The 15946-nt window shown below is 43.6% G+C and overlaps 1 protein-coding gene across 2 annotated transcripts in view; it reads left to right on the plus strand.

Moving 5' to 3' along the window:
* Positions 1-15946, plus strand: part of LOC106584534 (Golgi apparatus protein 1) — a 43995-nt gene that overhangs the window by 23479 nt on the left and 4570 nt on the right. The window contains exons 4-25 of one of the 2 annotated variants that reach the window (XM_082968093.1): positions 3768-3983; positions 5060-5263; positions 5459-5530; positions 5776-5962; positions 6167-6381; positions 6693-6814; positions 6943-7044; positions 9187-9340; positions 9533-9571; positions 11196-11333; positions 11578-11664; positions 11815-11877; positions 12057-12170; positions 12416-12504; positions 12598-12808; positions 12904-13041; positions 13439-13562; positions 13736-13878; positions 14781-14882; positions 15152-15259; positions 15387-15507; positions 15637-15743. In XM_082968093.1, the coding sequence (XP_082824219.1) occupies positions 3768-3983; positions 5060-5263; positions 5459-5530; positions 5776-5962; positions 6167-6381; positions 6693-6814; positions 6943-7044; positions 9187-9340; positions 9533-9571; positions 11196-11333; positions 11578-11664; positions 11815-11877; positions 12057-12170; positions 12416-12504; positions 12598-12808; positions 12904-13041; positions 13439-13562; positions 13736-13878; positions 14781-14882; positions 15152-15259; positions 15387-15507; positions 15637-15743 (2856 nt within the window). The remainder of the gene's footprint in view (positions 1-3767; positions 3984-5059; positions 5264-5458; positions 5531-5775; positions 5963-6166; positions 6382-6692; positions 6815-6942; positions 7045-9186; positions 9341-9532; positions 9572-11195; positions 11334-11577; positions 11665-11814; positions 11878-12056; positions 12171-12415; positions 12505-12597; positions 12809-12903; positions 13042-13438; positions 13563-13735; positions 13879-14780; positions 14883-15151; positions 15260-15386; positions 15508-15636; positions 15744-15946) is intronic. The other variant, XM_014169938.3, reaches the window with a different exon arrangement.

Genomic DNA, 15946 nt, shown 5'->3' on the forward strand with positions numbered 1-15946 from the left:
TTAAGAACACATTCTTATTTTCAATGACGGCCTAGGAACGGGGGTTAACTGCCTTGTTCAGGGGGGATTCGTTTTTGCAACCTTCCGGTTACTAGTCCAACGCTCTAACCACCTGCCTTACATTGCACTCCACGAGGAGCCTGCATGGCAGGCTGACTACCTATTACGCGAGGGCAGCAAAAAGCCAAGGTAAGTTGCTAGCTAGCATTAAACTTATCTTATAAAAAACGATCAATCTTAACATAATCACTAGTTAACTACACATGGTTGATGATATTACTAGTTTATCTAACGTGTCCTGCGTTGCATATAATCGATGCGGTGCCTGTTAATTTCTCATTGAATCACAGCCTACTTCGACAAACGGGCGCATTTGCGTAAAAAGCACTGTCGTTGCACCAATGTACCTAACCATAAATATCAATGCCTTTCTTTAAAACCAATACACAAATATATATTTTTAAACCTGCATATTTAGTTAATATTGCCTGCTAACATGAAATTGTGTCACTTATCTTGCGTTCATTGCACGCAGTCAGGGTATATGCAACAGTTTGGGCCGCCTGGCTCGTTGCGAACTAATTTGCCAGAATTTTACGTAATTATGACATAACATTGAAGGTTGTGCAATGTAACAGGAATATTTAGACTTAGGGATGCCACCCGTTAGATAAAATACAGAACGGTTCCGTATTTCACAGAAAGAAAAAAACTTTTGTTTTCGAGATGATAGTTTCCGGATTCGACCATATTAATGACCTAAGGCTCGTATTTCTGTGTGTTATTATGTTATAATTAAGTCTATGATTTGATATTTGATAGAGCAGTCTGACAGAGGTGGTAGGCGCTCGTAAGCATTCATTCAAACAGCACTTTTGTGCTGTTTGTTTATGACTTCAAGCCGGGTGGGTATAATTTGTGGAACGTTCCAACAGGAATCTATTCCAAAAACGTCGTAAATAACAAGGTTGCCAAAAAACAACGCATACAAAGTTGTATAGCGGCAGAATAAGATACCGGGTAGGGAGTCGTCTATTTCATTGCGTTTTTCACTCATCACGTTTATTCCGAAAAATGTCTGTCCTCATTCTGGTTGCCTATGGACAAACATTAAGAATAAGCTACGTGGTGAGTTGATGCCTATTCGGCAGCTAGTTAGCTAGGTTTGTATGCATTGCTACTTTGTATGCGTTGTTGGTTGGCAACCTTTTACTTTACGTTTTTTGGAACAGATTCCTGTTGGAACGTTCAACAAATTATAACCACCCCTTCAAGCCTATCAACTCCCAAGATTAGGCTGGTGTAACCGATGTGAAATGGCTAGCTAGTTAGCCGGGTGCGCGCTAATAGCGTTTCAAACGTCACTCGCTCTGAGACTTGGAGTGGTTGTTCCCCTTGCTCTGCATGGGTAATGCTGCTTCAAGGGTGGCTGTTGTCGATGTGTTCCTGGTTCGAGCCCAGGTAGGAGCGAGGAGAGGGACGGAAGCTATACTGTTACACTGGCAATACTAAAGTGCCTATAAGAACATCCAATAGTCAAAGGTATATGAAATACAAATCGTATAGAGAGAAATAGTCCTATAATTCCTATAATAACTACAACCTAAAACTTCTTACCTGGGAATATTGAAGACTCTTGTTAAAATGAACCTCCAGCTTTCATATGTTCCCATGTTCTGAGCAAGGCACTTAACCCGTTGAGGACAGACGTTCCGCTAGCGGAACCCCGTTCCGCCAGCGGAACCCCTAGCCAACAACCAATGGCATCGCACGGCGCGAAATACAAAACCAACTAAAATACCACAATTCAATTTTCTCAAACAATCAACGATTTTACACCATTTTAAAGATAAGACACTCGTTAATCTAACCACATTGTCCGGTTTCAAAAAGGCTTTACAGCGAAAGCAAAACATTAGATTATGTTAGGAGTGTACATAGACACAAATAATCACACAGACATTTTCCAAGCAAGCATATATGTCACATAAACCCAAACCACAGCTAAATGCAGCACTAACCTTTGATCTTCATCAGATGACACTCCTAGGACATTATGTTATACAATACATGCACGTTTTGTTCAATCAAGTTCATATTTATATCAAAAACCAGCTTTTTACACAGAACGAGCATACCCACCGCAAACTTCCGGTGAATTTACAAAATTACTCATGATAAACGTTGACAAAATGCATAACAATTATTTTAAGAATTATAGATACAGAACTCCTTTATGCAATCGCTATGTCCGATTTTAAAATGGCTTTTCGGCGAAAGTACATTTTGCAATATTCTGAGTACATAGCTCGGCCATCACGGCTAGCTATTTTGACATCCGCCAACTTCGGGGTCACCTAAACTCAGAATTACTATTAGAAAAATTGGATTACCTTTGCTGTTCTTCGTCAGAATGCACTCCCAGGACTTCTACTTCAACAACAAATGTTGTTTTTGTTCCAAATAATCCATAGTTGTATCCAAATACCGCCGTTTTGTTCGTGCGTTCAGGTCACTATCCGAAGGGTAACGCGCGAGCGCATTTCGTGACAAAAAATGTCAAAATATTCCATTACCGTACTTAAAAGCATGTCAAACGCTGTTTTTAAAATACATTTTTATGCTATTTTTCTCGTAAAATAGCGATAATATTCCAACCGGGCAACGTTGTATTCATTCAAAGAGAGAAAGAAAAAAATGGCGAGTTCTCGTGACCACGCATCTCCAGTCTCACTGTCCCCAGGCTGACCACTTACGAACTCTGCTCCTATACTTTGCCCAGAGACAGCAGACACCCCATTCCACTTTCTGGTGGCTGTAGAGAGCCAATGGAAGCCTTAGAAAGTGTCACGTTACAGCACAGATGCTGTAATTTCGATAGAGATGTAACAGAAGGACAACAAATTGTCAGACAGGCCACTTCCTACTTGGAATCTTCTCAGGTTTTGGCCTGCCATATGAGTTCTGTTATACTCAGACACCATTCAAACAGTTTTAGAAACTTTAGTGTTTTCTATCCAAAGTTACTAATTATATGCATATTCTAGTTTCTGGGCAGGAGTAGTAACCAGATTAAATCGGGTACGTTTTTTTATCCGGCCGTGAAAATACTGCCCCCTATCCCAAAGAAGTTAAACGTTAGCTTTCTTACATGGCACATATTGCACTTTTACTTTCTTCTCCAACACTTTGTTTTGCATTATTTAAACCAAATTGAACATGTTTCATTATTTATTGGAGGCTAAATTGATTTTATTGATGTATTATATTAAGTTAAAATAAGTGTTCATTCAGTGTTGTAATTGTCATTATTACAAATAAATACGTTTAAAAAAAATCGTCCGACGTATCGGCTTTTTTTGGTCCTCCAATAATCGGCACCAGCGTTGAAAAATCATAATCTGTCGACCTCTAATTTGAACTAGCGACCTTTCAGTTACTGGCCCAATGCTCTAACCATTAGGCTACCTGCCGCTACCATTAGGTCCTGTCCTCATGCTACTGTCACTGTCTCTGGCACCTAGCAACACCTAGTACCAACACACCGTTTGTAAGTAAGCCTAACACACCCATGCACTTAACTGGAAAAGCTTAAATTACAGAAAAAAAGTGGCCTGCCTATAGTAGTTTCTTCAATTTCTTTAATCATGGATTGGTTTTGGCGTAATCCCTACGTGCACAGGCCTTTGATGCCCATGCAAACTAAATTTGTAAGAAAGATATATTGTGACATACACTAACCATCATTTTCCTCTTCTTCCACTCAGATAAAAGAATGTGCGGCGGAGGAGAGAGGAAAGGGCTACCTGGTTTCCTGCCTGGTGGATCACCGCGGCAACATCACGGAGTACCAGTGTAACCAGTACATCACCAAGATGACCAGCATCGTGTTCAGCGACTACCGCCTCATCTGTGGCTTCATGGGCAATTGTCGCGAGGACATCAACAGCCTGCACTGTGGCAGCATATCCACCGGCGAGAAGGTGACTGCTCTCGTGGCCTTCTCTCACATGTCTGTTATTGCTCTGTGATATATCAGAGTACATGCTATTTAGCAGACGCTTTACATACATTTGGTTCCAGGAATCGAACCCACTATCCTGGCCATGCTTTAACAGCTGAGTTACAGAGGACCACATCTATAGGAATAGCTCTAACCTTGACTAACTGTCATACACACCTGTCTCTTCTTACTGTCTACTCTCAACTCATTTCACTGGCGACTCAGTAGCCTACACGTCTCTAAAGATGGAACACTTGCTCACGTTTTAAATCAGGAATTTGTCACAAGGGCTTTATATAGCATTAGATTTGTATGAATCGGTCTCTGTCTCTAGAGGTAACAAAAAAAATGGACAGGCGCAGGATATGCCCATTTTTTTGTTTGTGCTGGTTTCTAATTTGTTTGGTTTTCCTTTTTATTTGACACTTTGTGTTCCACCATGGCTTATGACTACATGAGGTTTCCTGCTTTGGGCATAATGTAGTCAGGCTTGAGTTACTGCCTCTGTGCTGCTCTGAGCTCCAGTGTGGTTTTCCTGGCTATGAGTCCTCCTGAGTTTGCGCTCACTACAGTCAGTAACTTAGCTACTTCAGTCATGATTTATGACATATTTAGCTTCCACGCTCCCAAAACTCCCAGTGTTAAACAATTTATATTTTCATCCTGGCATCCTCTGAATTATTCATTTCTACAGGATGATTAATGACCATGCCTTCAGGAATCAAAAGCCAGTTGTCAGGGCAACACAACGGCAATAACTCCTGACGCTGAATTAAATGTTGGTCCTTTTTTAAATATTTAACTTCTCTGTATTTACTAGTGTATTTCCTCCCCTCTCTGGCTGTTTTTGTGGTTGTGTGTTCTATTAAATTGCTAAAAGAAATCCTTTGAAATAAAATATTTGATAAAAACATCGGATCCAAAGCGCAACTCTGGGCGATAACACTTCTCCTGGCCTCACACAGAGAAGCATCAGTACACAAAGGCTTGTCAGTGCTGTAGCCAACTTGAACGTATCCATCTCACTGTCCCCATGCCACCCTGTCTGTCCCTCAGGACGTGCACTCCCAAGGTGAGGTGATAGCATGCCTGGAGAAGGGTCTGGTCAGGGAGGCAGAGGAGCAGCCCGGGGTCCATGCCATCAGGCCTGACTGTAAGAAGGCCATCATGCGTGTGGCCGAACTCTCCTCAGACGACTTCCACCTGGACAGATACCTCTACTTTTCCTGCCGGGAGGACCGTGAGCGCTTCTGTGAAAATGTGAGTACGTTCTTCCTGTTCCCTTCTCGTCTCTTTCATTTCATTAGAGGCTAAATATTGAGATTCGGGGTCAGATGCATTGACTTTTATCCGAGTTGAATCCAAGCTCCTTGCAAAGGTGTTTTTGTCACTAACTTTGGGAATGTGAAAATGAATTCATAATTGAATCACAATTCTATTGTCTTTGATTTCCAGACTCCAGCCGGAGAGGGCAGAGTCTACAAGTGTCTCTTCAACCACAAGTTTGAGGAGGCCATGTCTGAAAAGGTACGTGTTCTGCTCTTCAGCCTGGTTGGAACGGAGTCATCGCCACAATAATCATATCCATCTTCTGCTACTTGTCATTTGTCCATATGAATAATGCTGTTATTGCAAGGCATTTTCTCAGCATGGTTGTCTAAAATATAGAGAACACCCTTGAATGGGAATATCTGTTCGGGTAATTCCATTCTATTACTCAGTGAGTCAGGTGGAGATTGTGACCAGAGCTGTGTTTTGGTTGACCTCCACAGTGCAGAGAGGCCCTGACCACGCGTCAGAAGCTGATTACCCAGGACTACAAGGTGAGCTACTCCCTGGCCAAGGCCTGCAAGACAGACCTGAGGAAGTACCGCTGCAGTGTGGACACCAACATGCCCCGCGCCCGCGAGGCCCGCCTGTCCTATCTGCTGCTCTGTCTGGAGTCTGCCGTACACAGAGGTTAGGCTGGCTGTCTCTTCTTCCTAATCTATATCTGTGTCTCTCCCTGTCAACCTGTTTTGTCAATCTGTATTCGTCTTTCTCTCATACGGTGTCACACTGCTGTTACTTTGAGGGTTTTTCTCTCCACTCAATGAAATTAAATGGATTTCTAGTGCCCCACTTGCAGTTCCTATGTGACTTTTCCTGACCTGTGTGTTCCAGGTCGTACGGTGAGCGGTGAGTGTCAGGGAGAGATGTTGGACTACAGGAGGATGTTGATGGAGGACTTCTCTCTGAGCCCTGAGATTGTGCTGCACTGCCGTGGGGAGATCGAGGCCCACTGCTCCGGCCTACACCGCAAGGGACGCACCCTGCACTGCCTCATGAGGGTGGGCCGAGAAGACATGGGCACCATCGACAACCTCTGCCAGAAAGCTGTGAGTTCACAGGGTTCTCCCCAGGAGTGGTGCTGCTGTGTAAGGTGGGCGGGGGAGGTCTGGAAGGGGGCAATGTTCAGAGGTTTGTTTCATTTATTTTATTTTTTGTAGTTAAAAAAAAAAATGCCTGTGAAATCACCAGGAATTAATCTTAAAATTAGTTTAATTTAGGACATTCCACCACCGAGGTCAAACAGAAAAGAGAACCACTGTCAAGTTTTACTACACGTGCAGTTTGCCTAGTCATCTAGTTGTGTAACCCTCCCATTACCAGACAGTGGTTGCTGAAGGTTTGGGTCTCTTTCTCTTAGCTCCAGACCCTGATCCAGGAGGCTGATCCTGGGGCAGACTACCGTATTGACCGGGCCCTGAACGAGGCTTGTGAGTCTGTCATCCAGACCGCCTGCAAACACATCCGCAACGGAGACCCCATGTGAGTCACCAAATTGTCCCTCTCTTCTGCTTGATTTACGCAAAGCTAGCAGAACATTTGTATGTCAAATTGCATGCAGTACTTTGTATATCTGTGGAATTGTTAAGCTCTAACGTGCTTGTGTGTAGGATCCTGTCTTGTCTGATGGAGCACCTGTACACCGAGAAGATGGTGGAGGACTGTGAACACAGGCTGCTGGAGCTGCAGTACTTCATAGCACGGGACTGGAAGTAAGTAGCAATTCTACTAGTTTATGGTGATGCTTGTCGTGGAATATTCTAATCAAGTGAGAGACTGTCATTTCTTCTAACAATCATCTTTATTCAATATTGATTAATTATTGTAATAATGAGGCTGGTCGACCGTACACTTTAAAGTGTGTTGCCGAGAGCTTAACCTCTATGGGCTAGGTGGGACGTTAGCGTCCCACTCTATTCAACAGCCAGTGGAATCGCGTGGCGCGAAATACAAATACCTCAAATGCAATAATTTCAGTATTTCAAACATACGACTATTTTACACCATTTGAAAGATAAGACTCGTTAATCTAACCACATTGTCCGATTTCAAAAAGGCTTTACAGCGAAAGCAAAACATTAGATTATGTTAGGAGAGTACATGGACACAAATAACCACACAGCCATTTTTCAAGCAAGCATATATGTCACAAAAACCAAAACACAGCTAAATGCAGCACTAACCTTTGATCTTCATCAGATGACACTCCTAGGACATTATGTTATACAATACATGCATGTTTTGTTCAATCAAGTTCATATTTATATCAAAAACCAGCTTTTTACATTAGCATGTGATGTTCAGAACTAGCATTCCCACCCAAAACTTCCGGTGAATTTACTAAATTACTCATGATAAACGTTGACAAAATACATAACAATTATTTTAAGAATTATAGATACAGAACTCCTTTATGCAATCGCTATGTCCGATTTTAAAATAGCTTTTCGGCGAAAGCACATTTTGCAATATTCTGAGTACATAGCTCAGCCATCACGGCTAGCTAATTTGACACCCACAAGGTTGGGGCAACCTAAACTCAGAATTACTATTAGAAAAATTGGATTACCTTTGCTGTTCTTCGTCAGAATGCACTCCCAGGACTGCTACTTCCACAACAAATGTTGTTTTTGTTCCAAATAATCCATAGTTATGTGCAAATACCCCCGTTTTGTTTGTGCGTTCAGGTCACTATCCAAAGGGTAACGCGCGAGCACATTTCGAGACAAAAAAATTCAAAATGTTCCATTACCGTACTTAGAAGCATGTCAAATGCTGTTTAAAATACATTTTTTTATGGTATTTTTCTCGTAAAATATCGATAATATTCCAACCGGACAATACTGTATTCATTCAAAGAGAGAAAGAAAAAATGGCGAGGTCTCGTGAACGCGCATTTCCATTCCCTTTGTCCTCAGGCAGACCACTGACAAACTGAGTTACTATACTTTGCCCAGAGACAGGAGACGCCCCAATCCGCTTTCTGGCGGCTTTAGAGAGCCAATGGAAGCCTTAAAGTGCAACATAACCCCACGGATACTGTAGTTTTGATAGACAAGCAAAAGGAGAACTACAAAATCGCAGACAGGCCACTTCCTACTTGGAATCTTCTCAGGTTTTGGCCTGCCATATGAGTTCTGTTATACTCACAGACACCATTCAAACATTTTTAGAAACTTTAGTGTTTTCTATCCAAATCTACTAATAATATGCCTATTCTCGTTTCTGGGCAAGAGTAGTAACCAGTTTAAATTGGGTACGTTTTTTATCCGGCCGTGAAAATACTGCCCCCTAGCCCAGACAGGTTGACCTTTACAGAGGGATCCTGTTTCTCATATAGCTGACACTAAGAATGCTTAGTCATGGCTGGTTCCACCCCTCCCATGCAGATCGGCCATCTTGGGTTCATCTTATGGTTATCTGCACCTGGTGCCGTTTTAACCCAACCCCGGTTTAGTTTCCCCGATTCTTCTGCTCCTCCAGGCTATCTAGGTTACACCCACCACATGTTGTCTATGGAATGTCAGGCTGCAACTCAATTGTCAGCTCAAGCTCCAGAGGCCCAACTCAGCCCCACAGACACAGATGAGAGAGTACTCATAATAGCTTTTTGATGCATAAACAGTATTAAACAGTCTTCACCGCCTATTAGGAGCCTGATCAGACTCCATATTAAGCGTTTTTAGTATGCCTGGTCAGTGTGCCCTGGTATGGTTTCCTACACTGTGCTTTTGCTTGTTTTTTGGGTCTAGGCCGGGTAACTGTAAAATCACTTTGTGACAATTGCTGATGTAAAAGGATGTTATAAATGTATTTGCTTAATCCTCACACACACTCCTCTTACTGTCTGCCAGACTGGACCCCATCCTCTATAAGAAGTGCCAGGGCGATGCCTCCCGCCTGTGCCACACCCACAGCTGGAACGAGACAAGTGAGATGATGCCACCTGGTGCCATCTTCTCCTGTCTGTACCGCCACGCCTACCGCACAGAAGAGCAGGGACGGCGGGTAGGACTGATTTCACCCCAGTGCGCTGCACAAAAAGTAGCTATCAGTGGCTAATGTAGAGGAACATCAATATAGATGTAGCTAAATGTCAAATTACCACAGAAAACCAAAATATTGTCTGAAGTGATCTAGGACCTTTTTAGAAATGCATCTGTCTTCAGTACATTCTGAAGGTGTTGTCCTTTTTAAAAGGGAAATGCAGTGGAAAAAACAGGAAGACGTGTTTTCGTTGTAAGTTCAGTGTTTTTGTTGGTGACGATTATCACGATTTGATTGCGTTCTGATTCCTGAAGTTGATTCTGGTCAAAATGAGGGCATATTATAGGTTTTGCTTGCTGGAGAATGTCAATTCGATTACGTTTTTGATAATGAAATGATTTAGCCAACGACTTAAAGTATGAGCGCATGCACCTCTACATGTTGAATGTGTCATTGGTATCACCAGTGGGATTATGTGATGTAACAATCATTATACTCAGGAAATGGTCTTGAGAATGACTACCTTAAAAGGCCCAGTGCAGTCAAAGTTCTGTTTTCCTGCAGAAACGAACACTGTAAAAGTGTTAAATGGAATCCGTGTTATTTCCTGGTAGTTGCTGGTTGAAAATGCAATCTACGCAAGACCTCATCAGCCTGATTGGCGTGAGTTTCGGCTTGCCTGGTGATATCACCAGGCGGGAAATTGGTTAATAGATCAATAAGAGTTCCAAACCTGTCTACCAATAACCACTCCCAGACAGTCCTAGCAAAATTCTTGCTCTAGAATGACGTGAAATACGGGCCAATTCAAGAGGGTGTTAATAAATTTGTGTCTAAACCTAGTTATTTTTTTGCCTATGTCAGTATGAATCACACACAGTGAATCATTAGATTGTTCTCTACAATACTATAACATTTAATATCCTTGTACAGTGTTGATTAAATAAAATTGTTTGTTGTGAACGTTGCTAGTTTATACCGCACTGGTCTTGGTTGTGTCGCTTCCATATTTCGACGGTGCGGGGTGGTTACATTTGGAGGCGTTTCCGCGTTTTGGACCAGTCAGAATCAACTTGATACCCTTGTCATTTTCATCTCGAGATCCATGCCTTTCTATTCCTCAAACCCTGTTCAATCAACTGTTTCTATGGTGATTTAAAGGGAAAACTCAGAAATAAACCAAAAAAATGGGGGAGGGTAGATATTGAAATTCTGTTTTGATAGCTTTGTAAATTAATGTGTGTGCGCGCATTTTTATTTTTTTCCTGTGGATTTAATTTATAAAAAGCCCATGTTATCACACACAAACCTGCAGGCACTAGCTAGCTTGTCAGATGACGCTCGACGTTGGCGCCGTTCTGCTCACGGAGCAGTGTCCGAGTTCTATTGAGCAGTGACCACTTTTTGACCATGGCTGTAATAACATTCTAATCTCTCTAATCATGCAATATTCTCTGAGTAAACCGTCTTTACCAGAAATGATTTGATATTGATATAATAACATCTGCATTGGGCCTTTTTAATATTTGACTGGAATGGTTGATTGGTGACATTAACAGTGGGATTATTTATTGTGATTGCCCATTCAATATACTGAAGGTACACTACAAGCAAACATATAATTCTGATGGGGCCTTCCATAAGTGTTGACACCTGTCTGTCTTGCGGGCTCCTAACTCCCCTACTGTCTAGTACTCTTTTCCTGCATCCTAAACAGGGTTGGCCTCAATTCCATTTCAAATCAGTAAATTTAGGAAGTTCCTGAAAGTCCAATTGACTGGATTGAAATGGAATTGATCCAGATCCTGATATATATATATATATATATATATATTTTTTTTATAATGTTGAGTTCTATTCTTTTGATATTCTTTAGCTGTCCCGGGACTGTAAAGTGGAGGTGCAGCGTATCCTCCACCAGAGGGCGCTGGATGTGAAGCTGGACCCCGAGCTGCAGAGACGCTGTATGACTGACCTGGGGAAGTGGTGCAGTGAGAAGACTGAGTCTGGACAGGTACTGGAGGAAACCACTTGCTGTCTGTCACAGCGAATTCAGATGACTTGCATAATAAACCATCTCATCCATTCATTGAATTGTAGCCTGTAACTGCTGACGTGATGGTTTTGCTTTAAAATGCTGGATGCAGACAGTCCTTCACTATGGAATATGGCTGTACATATTGGGGCTAGATCAGGGGGACAGTAATTGCACAACCAGGGTGTAAAAAGTTTGACGTGGTCTTTTTTTGGTGTTCCAGGAACTGGAGTGTCTACAGGACCACCTAGAGGAGCTGGTGTCAGAGTGCAGGGATGTGGTGGGCAACCTGACTGAACTGGCGTCTGAGGTGAGAGAGACGGGAGTACCAGGGACAGACACGCTGACTAACTGGTTGACTGATTGACTAGCTGAGTGACTGCTCTGTGAGAAGAACTGGCTGTGGTAAACTATGGTTGGTCACATGGTAAAAGGGCATTCTTCTCTCTCTTCCCACCAGGACATTCAGATTGAGACCCTGCTGATGAGAGCCTGTGAGCCAGTCATCCAGTCGCACTGTCACGTGAGTCCTACCTCTACCACAGCCCCGAGTGCCCTCTCAGGGTTTCTCATACCACCAACCCCCATTTTAACTCCACTAACAATGACTGGGATACCTCTCCTGTCAAGAATGTAAAATGATCCATTAACTGATTTAAGTGATCAGGTTATCCTGACCACTTCTCCCCTTCTCTCTCCCAGGAGGTGGCAGATAACCACATCGACACGGGGGATCTGATGGAGTGTCTGGTGCAAAACAAACACCAGAAGGAGATGAACGACAAGTGTGCTGTGGGAGTCACACACTTCCAACTGGTGAGTCTGTCTGTCTGTCTGTCTGTCTGTCTCCCAATTCCAAATAAACTCCCAACACTGGTGTCTAATCTGAAATGATTGGATAGATGGAAGTGAGAAACATACAATATGCCTCTAAACCAACGCTTTCATCCAAAGCAACTTGCAGGGACTTCATCAGTTTGATAGTATGTGAGAATTGAACCCACGACTTTGACAGTTGCTTCTCTCCCATTTCTCTGCGCTTCCCTTGTCCTCCCTCTCAGGTCCAGATTAAGGACTTCCGTTTCTCCTACAAGTTTAAGATGGCCTGCAAAGAGGATGTGCTCAAACTCTGCCCCAACATCAAGAAGAAGTGAGTCCCGTCTGAGAGAGAACCTGGGCATAGTTGACCAAACTACAGTCAAACTTTAAACGGACCCAAACATTGTCTCTGCTGTCTCTCTAGGGTGGACGTAGTGCTCTGTCTAAGCACCACAGTGAGGAACGACACTCTTCAGGACGTCAAGGAGCAGCGTGTGTCTGTCAAGTGTCGTAAGCAGCTGAGGGTGGAGGAGCTGGAGATGTCTGAGGATGTCCGTCTAGAGCCTGAGCTCTACGACTCCTGTAAGCAGGACATCGGGAGGCTGTGCCAGAACGTGGCCTTCGGGAACGCCCAGGTAAGGCCCACTGACAACTGTTTGTGTGCCTTGAAAAAGCATTTAGTAAACATAGTATTTTTCATAACTATTGATGACTGTGACGTTTGTAATAGGTGATAGAATGTCTGAAGGAGAACAAGAGGCAGCTGACCCAGCGCTGTCACCACAGGGTGTTCAAGCTGCAGGAGGTAGAGATGATGGACCCAGAGCTGGACTTCCAACTCATGAGGGTCTGCAAGCAGATGATTCGGGTATGTACTTTTCACAGACTCATTTTAGCACTGAATGCATAACACAAGGACCCTGGTCCAAACCCAAAGCAAGGAATGTAAGGAACTTTTCAACAATGTAGCTATTGTCAAAGGTGCCTCAGTCAAACCATGATTGCGTTGTGTCCGTATTAAGTTCCATTTCAGAGTAAGTCTCATTTTCTGAAGGAGAGGTTCCTGGCTGCTACTAAGACTGTCCCAGACAGACATGATGACTGGCTTGTCTGTTGGTCTCTCCCCTGTCTTCTCTCCCATTGTGTGTGTATATAATCTGCATAGATGCAATACATTTAATCGATAATGAAGAGCAACGTTTCACCAGCTACGCTGCCTTCATCTGTGTTTCTGAGTGTCCTAGTGTTGTCTGTCTCTCTGCCAGCGTTTCTGTACTGAGGCTGATGCCAAGAACATGCTGCAGTGCCTGAAGCAGAACAAGAACAGCGAGCTGATGGACCCCAAGTGTAAACAGATGATCACAAAGAGACAGATCACACAGAATACAGGTGGATACTGAATATACACACACTATAGCTCACAATATGAGCAGAGATTATGGCTTTCATCAAACATACAGTACACAACACCTCTGTAGTATTACCCTACCCCTATGGTTCTCACCCTGTCTCCCCAATCTAACCCCTATGGTTCACCCTGTCTCCTTCTGTGTTCTGTCCAGACTACAGGTTGAACCCAGTGCTGAGGAAGTCGTGTAAGGCTGACATCCCTAAATTCTGCCAGAGCATCCTGAACAAGGCTACAGGAGACAGTGAGCTGGAGGGACAGGTTGTCTCCTGCCTCAAACTCAAATATGCAGACCAGGTCAGACTACACATGTTTAATGGGTCTCCTTATACGGACCAGAAATATTAACGCAACAATTTCAACTGTTTTTACTGAGTTACAGTTCATATAAGGAAATCAGTCAATTTAAATTAATTCATTAGGCCCTAATATATGGAATTCACCCGACTGGGCAGTGGTGCAGCCATTGGTGGGCCTGGGAGGGCATAGGCCCACCCACAGGGGAGCCAAGCCCAGCCAATCAGAATGAGTTTTCCCCCCACAAAATGGCTTTATTACAGACAGAAATACTCCTCAGTTTCATCTGCTGTCCGGCTGGCTGGTCTCAGATGATCCCGCAGGTAAAGAAGCCAGATGTGGAGGTCCAGGGCTGGCGTGGTTACACGTGGTCTGCGGCTGTGAGGCCGGTTGAATGTACTGCCTAATTCTCTAAAATGACATTGGAGGCAGCTTATGGTAGAGAAATTAACATTCAAATGTCTGTCAACAGCTCTGGTGGACATTCCTGCAGTCAGCATGCCAATTGCACACTCCCTCAACTTGAGACGTCTGTGTCATTGTGTTGTGTGACAAAACATCAAATTTTAGTGGCCTTTTATTGTCCCCAGCACAGGGTGCAGCTCTTTAATCAGCTTATTGATATGCCAGACCTGTCAGGTGGATAGATTATCTTGGCAAAGGAGAAATGCTCACTAACAGGGATGTAAACCAATTTGTGCACAACTTTTGAGAGCAATACGCTTTTGGTGGATATTGAACATTTCTGGGATCTTTTATTTCAGCTCATGGGACCAACATTTTACATGTTTATATGTTTGTTCAGTATAGTCGACCATGTTTGAGCGATTGGTAGGTAGGTTACACGTACTGTTTGTCTGTGTGGGTGTACTTAGACCATTCTCTTACGTGTGTTTCCACAGCGTCTGTCTCCAGACTGTGAGGACCAGATCAGAGTGATCCTACAGGAGTCAGCTCTGGACTACAGACTGGACCCCCAGCTGCAGATTCACTGCACTGATGAGGTGATTGGGTCTAAACAGGGGTGTATTCATTAAGTCTTGCAATGGAAACCATATACAGTTTAAGAACCAAACGGAACGAAATGGGGAGGGACCTTCCTGAATTTGCCAAATAGAAACTCTTTGCAAATCGTTTTCCGTGTGGAGTAAACAGTTGAAATATTTCGCTACGGAATCGTCGCAATGAATACACCCCAGGACTATAAAAAAAAACACACGCTTTGTAACACAGTTAAGAAATGGTGGTTATACATTACCCTTGTGCGTGTCAGATCTCTCGGCTGTGTCCAGAGGAGGCTGCGGCCCAGGAGCAGACCGGTCAAGTAGAGGAGTGTCTTAAAGTCAATCTCCTCAAGATCAAAGTGGAGGGCTGCAAGAAGGTGGGTGGTTCTGTTCTCTTCCCTCTCCTCTTGGTAAACAGAAACTGACAATGTTCAGCCATCTTAAAAGCCAAGAGTCTGAGAAACATCCTTTTATTTCTCTTTTCACCCCCCCCCCTCTCTGCAGGAGGTTCTGAACATTCTGAAGGAGAGTAAGGCAGACATCTTTGTGGACCCTGTCCTCCACACGGCCTGCGCTCTGGACATCAAGCACCAGTGTGCTGCCATTCCACCAGGACGAGGACGCCGTGAGTAGTACACACACACCACCTGCACATTTGTACAAACACCTCTGTCCTTCTTACAAACATCCCAGTTTCTGTAAGGCCTTTTCCTCTGTGTTGAAGCCTTACCTTTTTGCTTGTGTTCCTCGTCAGAGATGTCCTGTCTGATGGAGGCTCTGCAGGACAAGAGGGTGCGTCTGCAGCCAGAGTGTAAGAAGAGACTGCAGGACCGCATCGACATGTGGAACTACGCTGCCAAGGTGAACAAGACGCACGCACAAACATACCAACAAGACGTCACTAGCTTGCCTAAACACTCGCACCTGAGTCCCTTCAAAACAAGTGCGAACCTACCAAACATTACCACCGCACTTTTTAATGCGTGTACATTTTTTGTCATGAATTGAGCTATCTGTGGATGCTACCCTCTTATTGCCTAGGATTCAACTCACACAATATCACA

This window comes from Salmo salar, chromosome 23, assembly GCF_965601325.2.
Source record: "Salmo salar chromosome 23, fSalSal1, whole genome shotgun sequence".
NCBI lineage: Eukaryota > Metazoa > Chordata > Actinopteri > Salmoniformes > Salmonidae > Salmo > Salmo salar.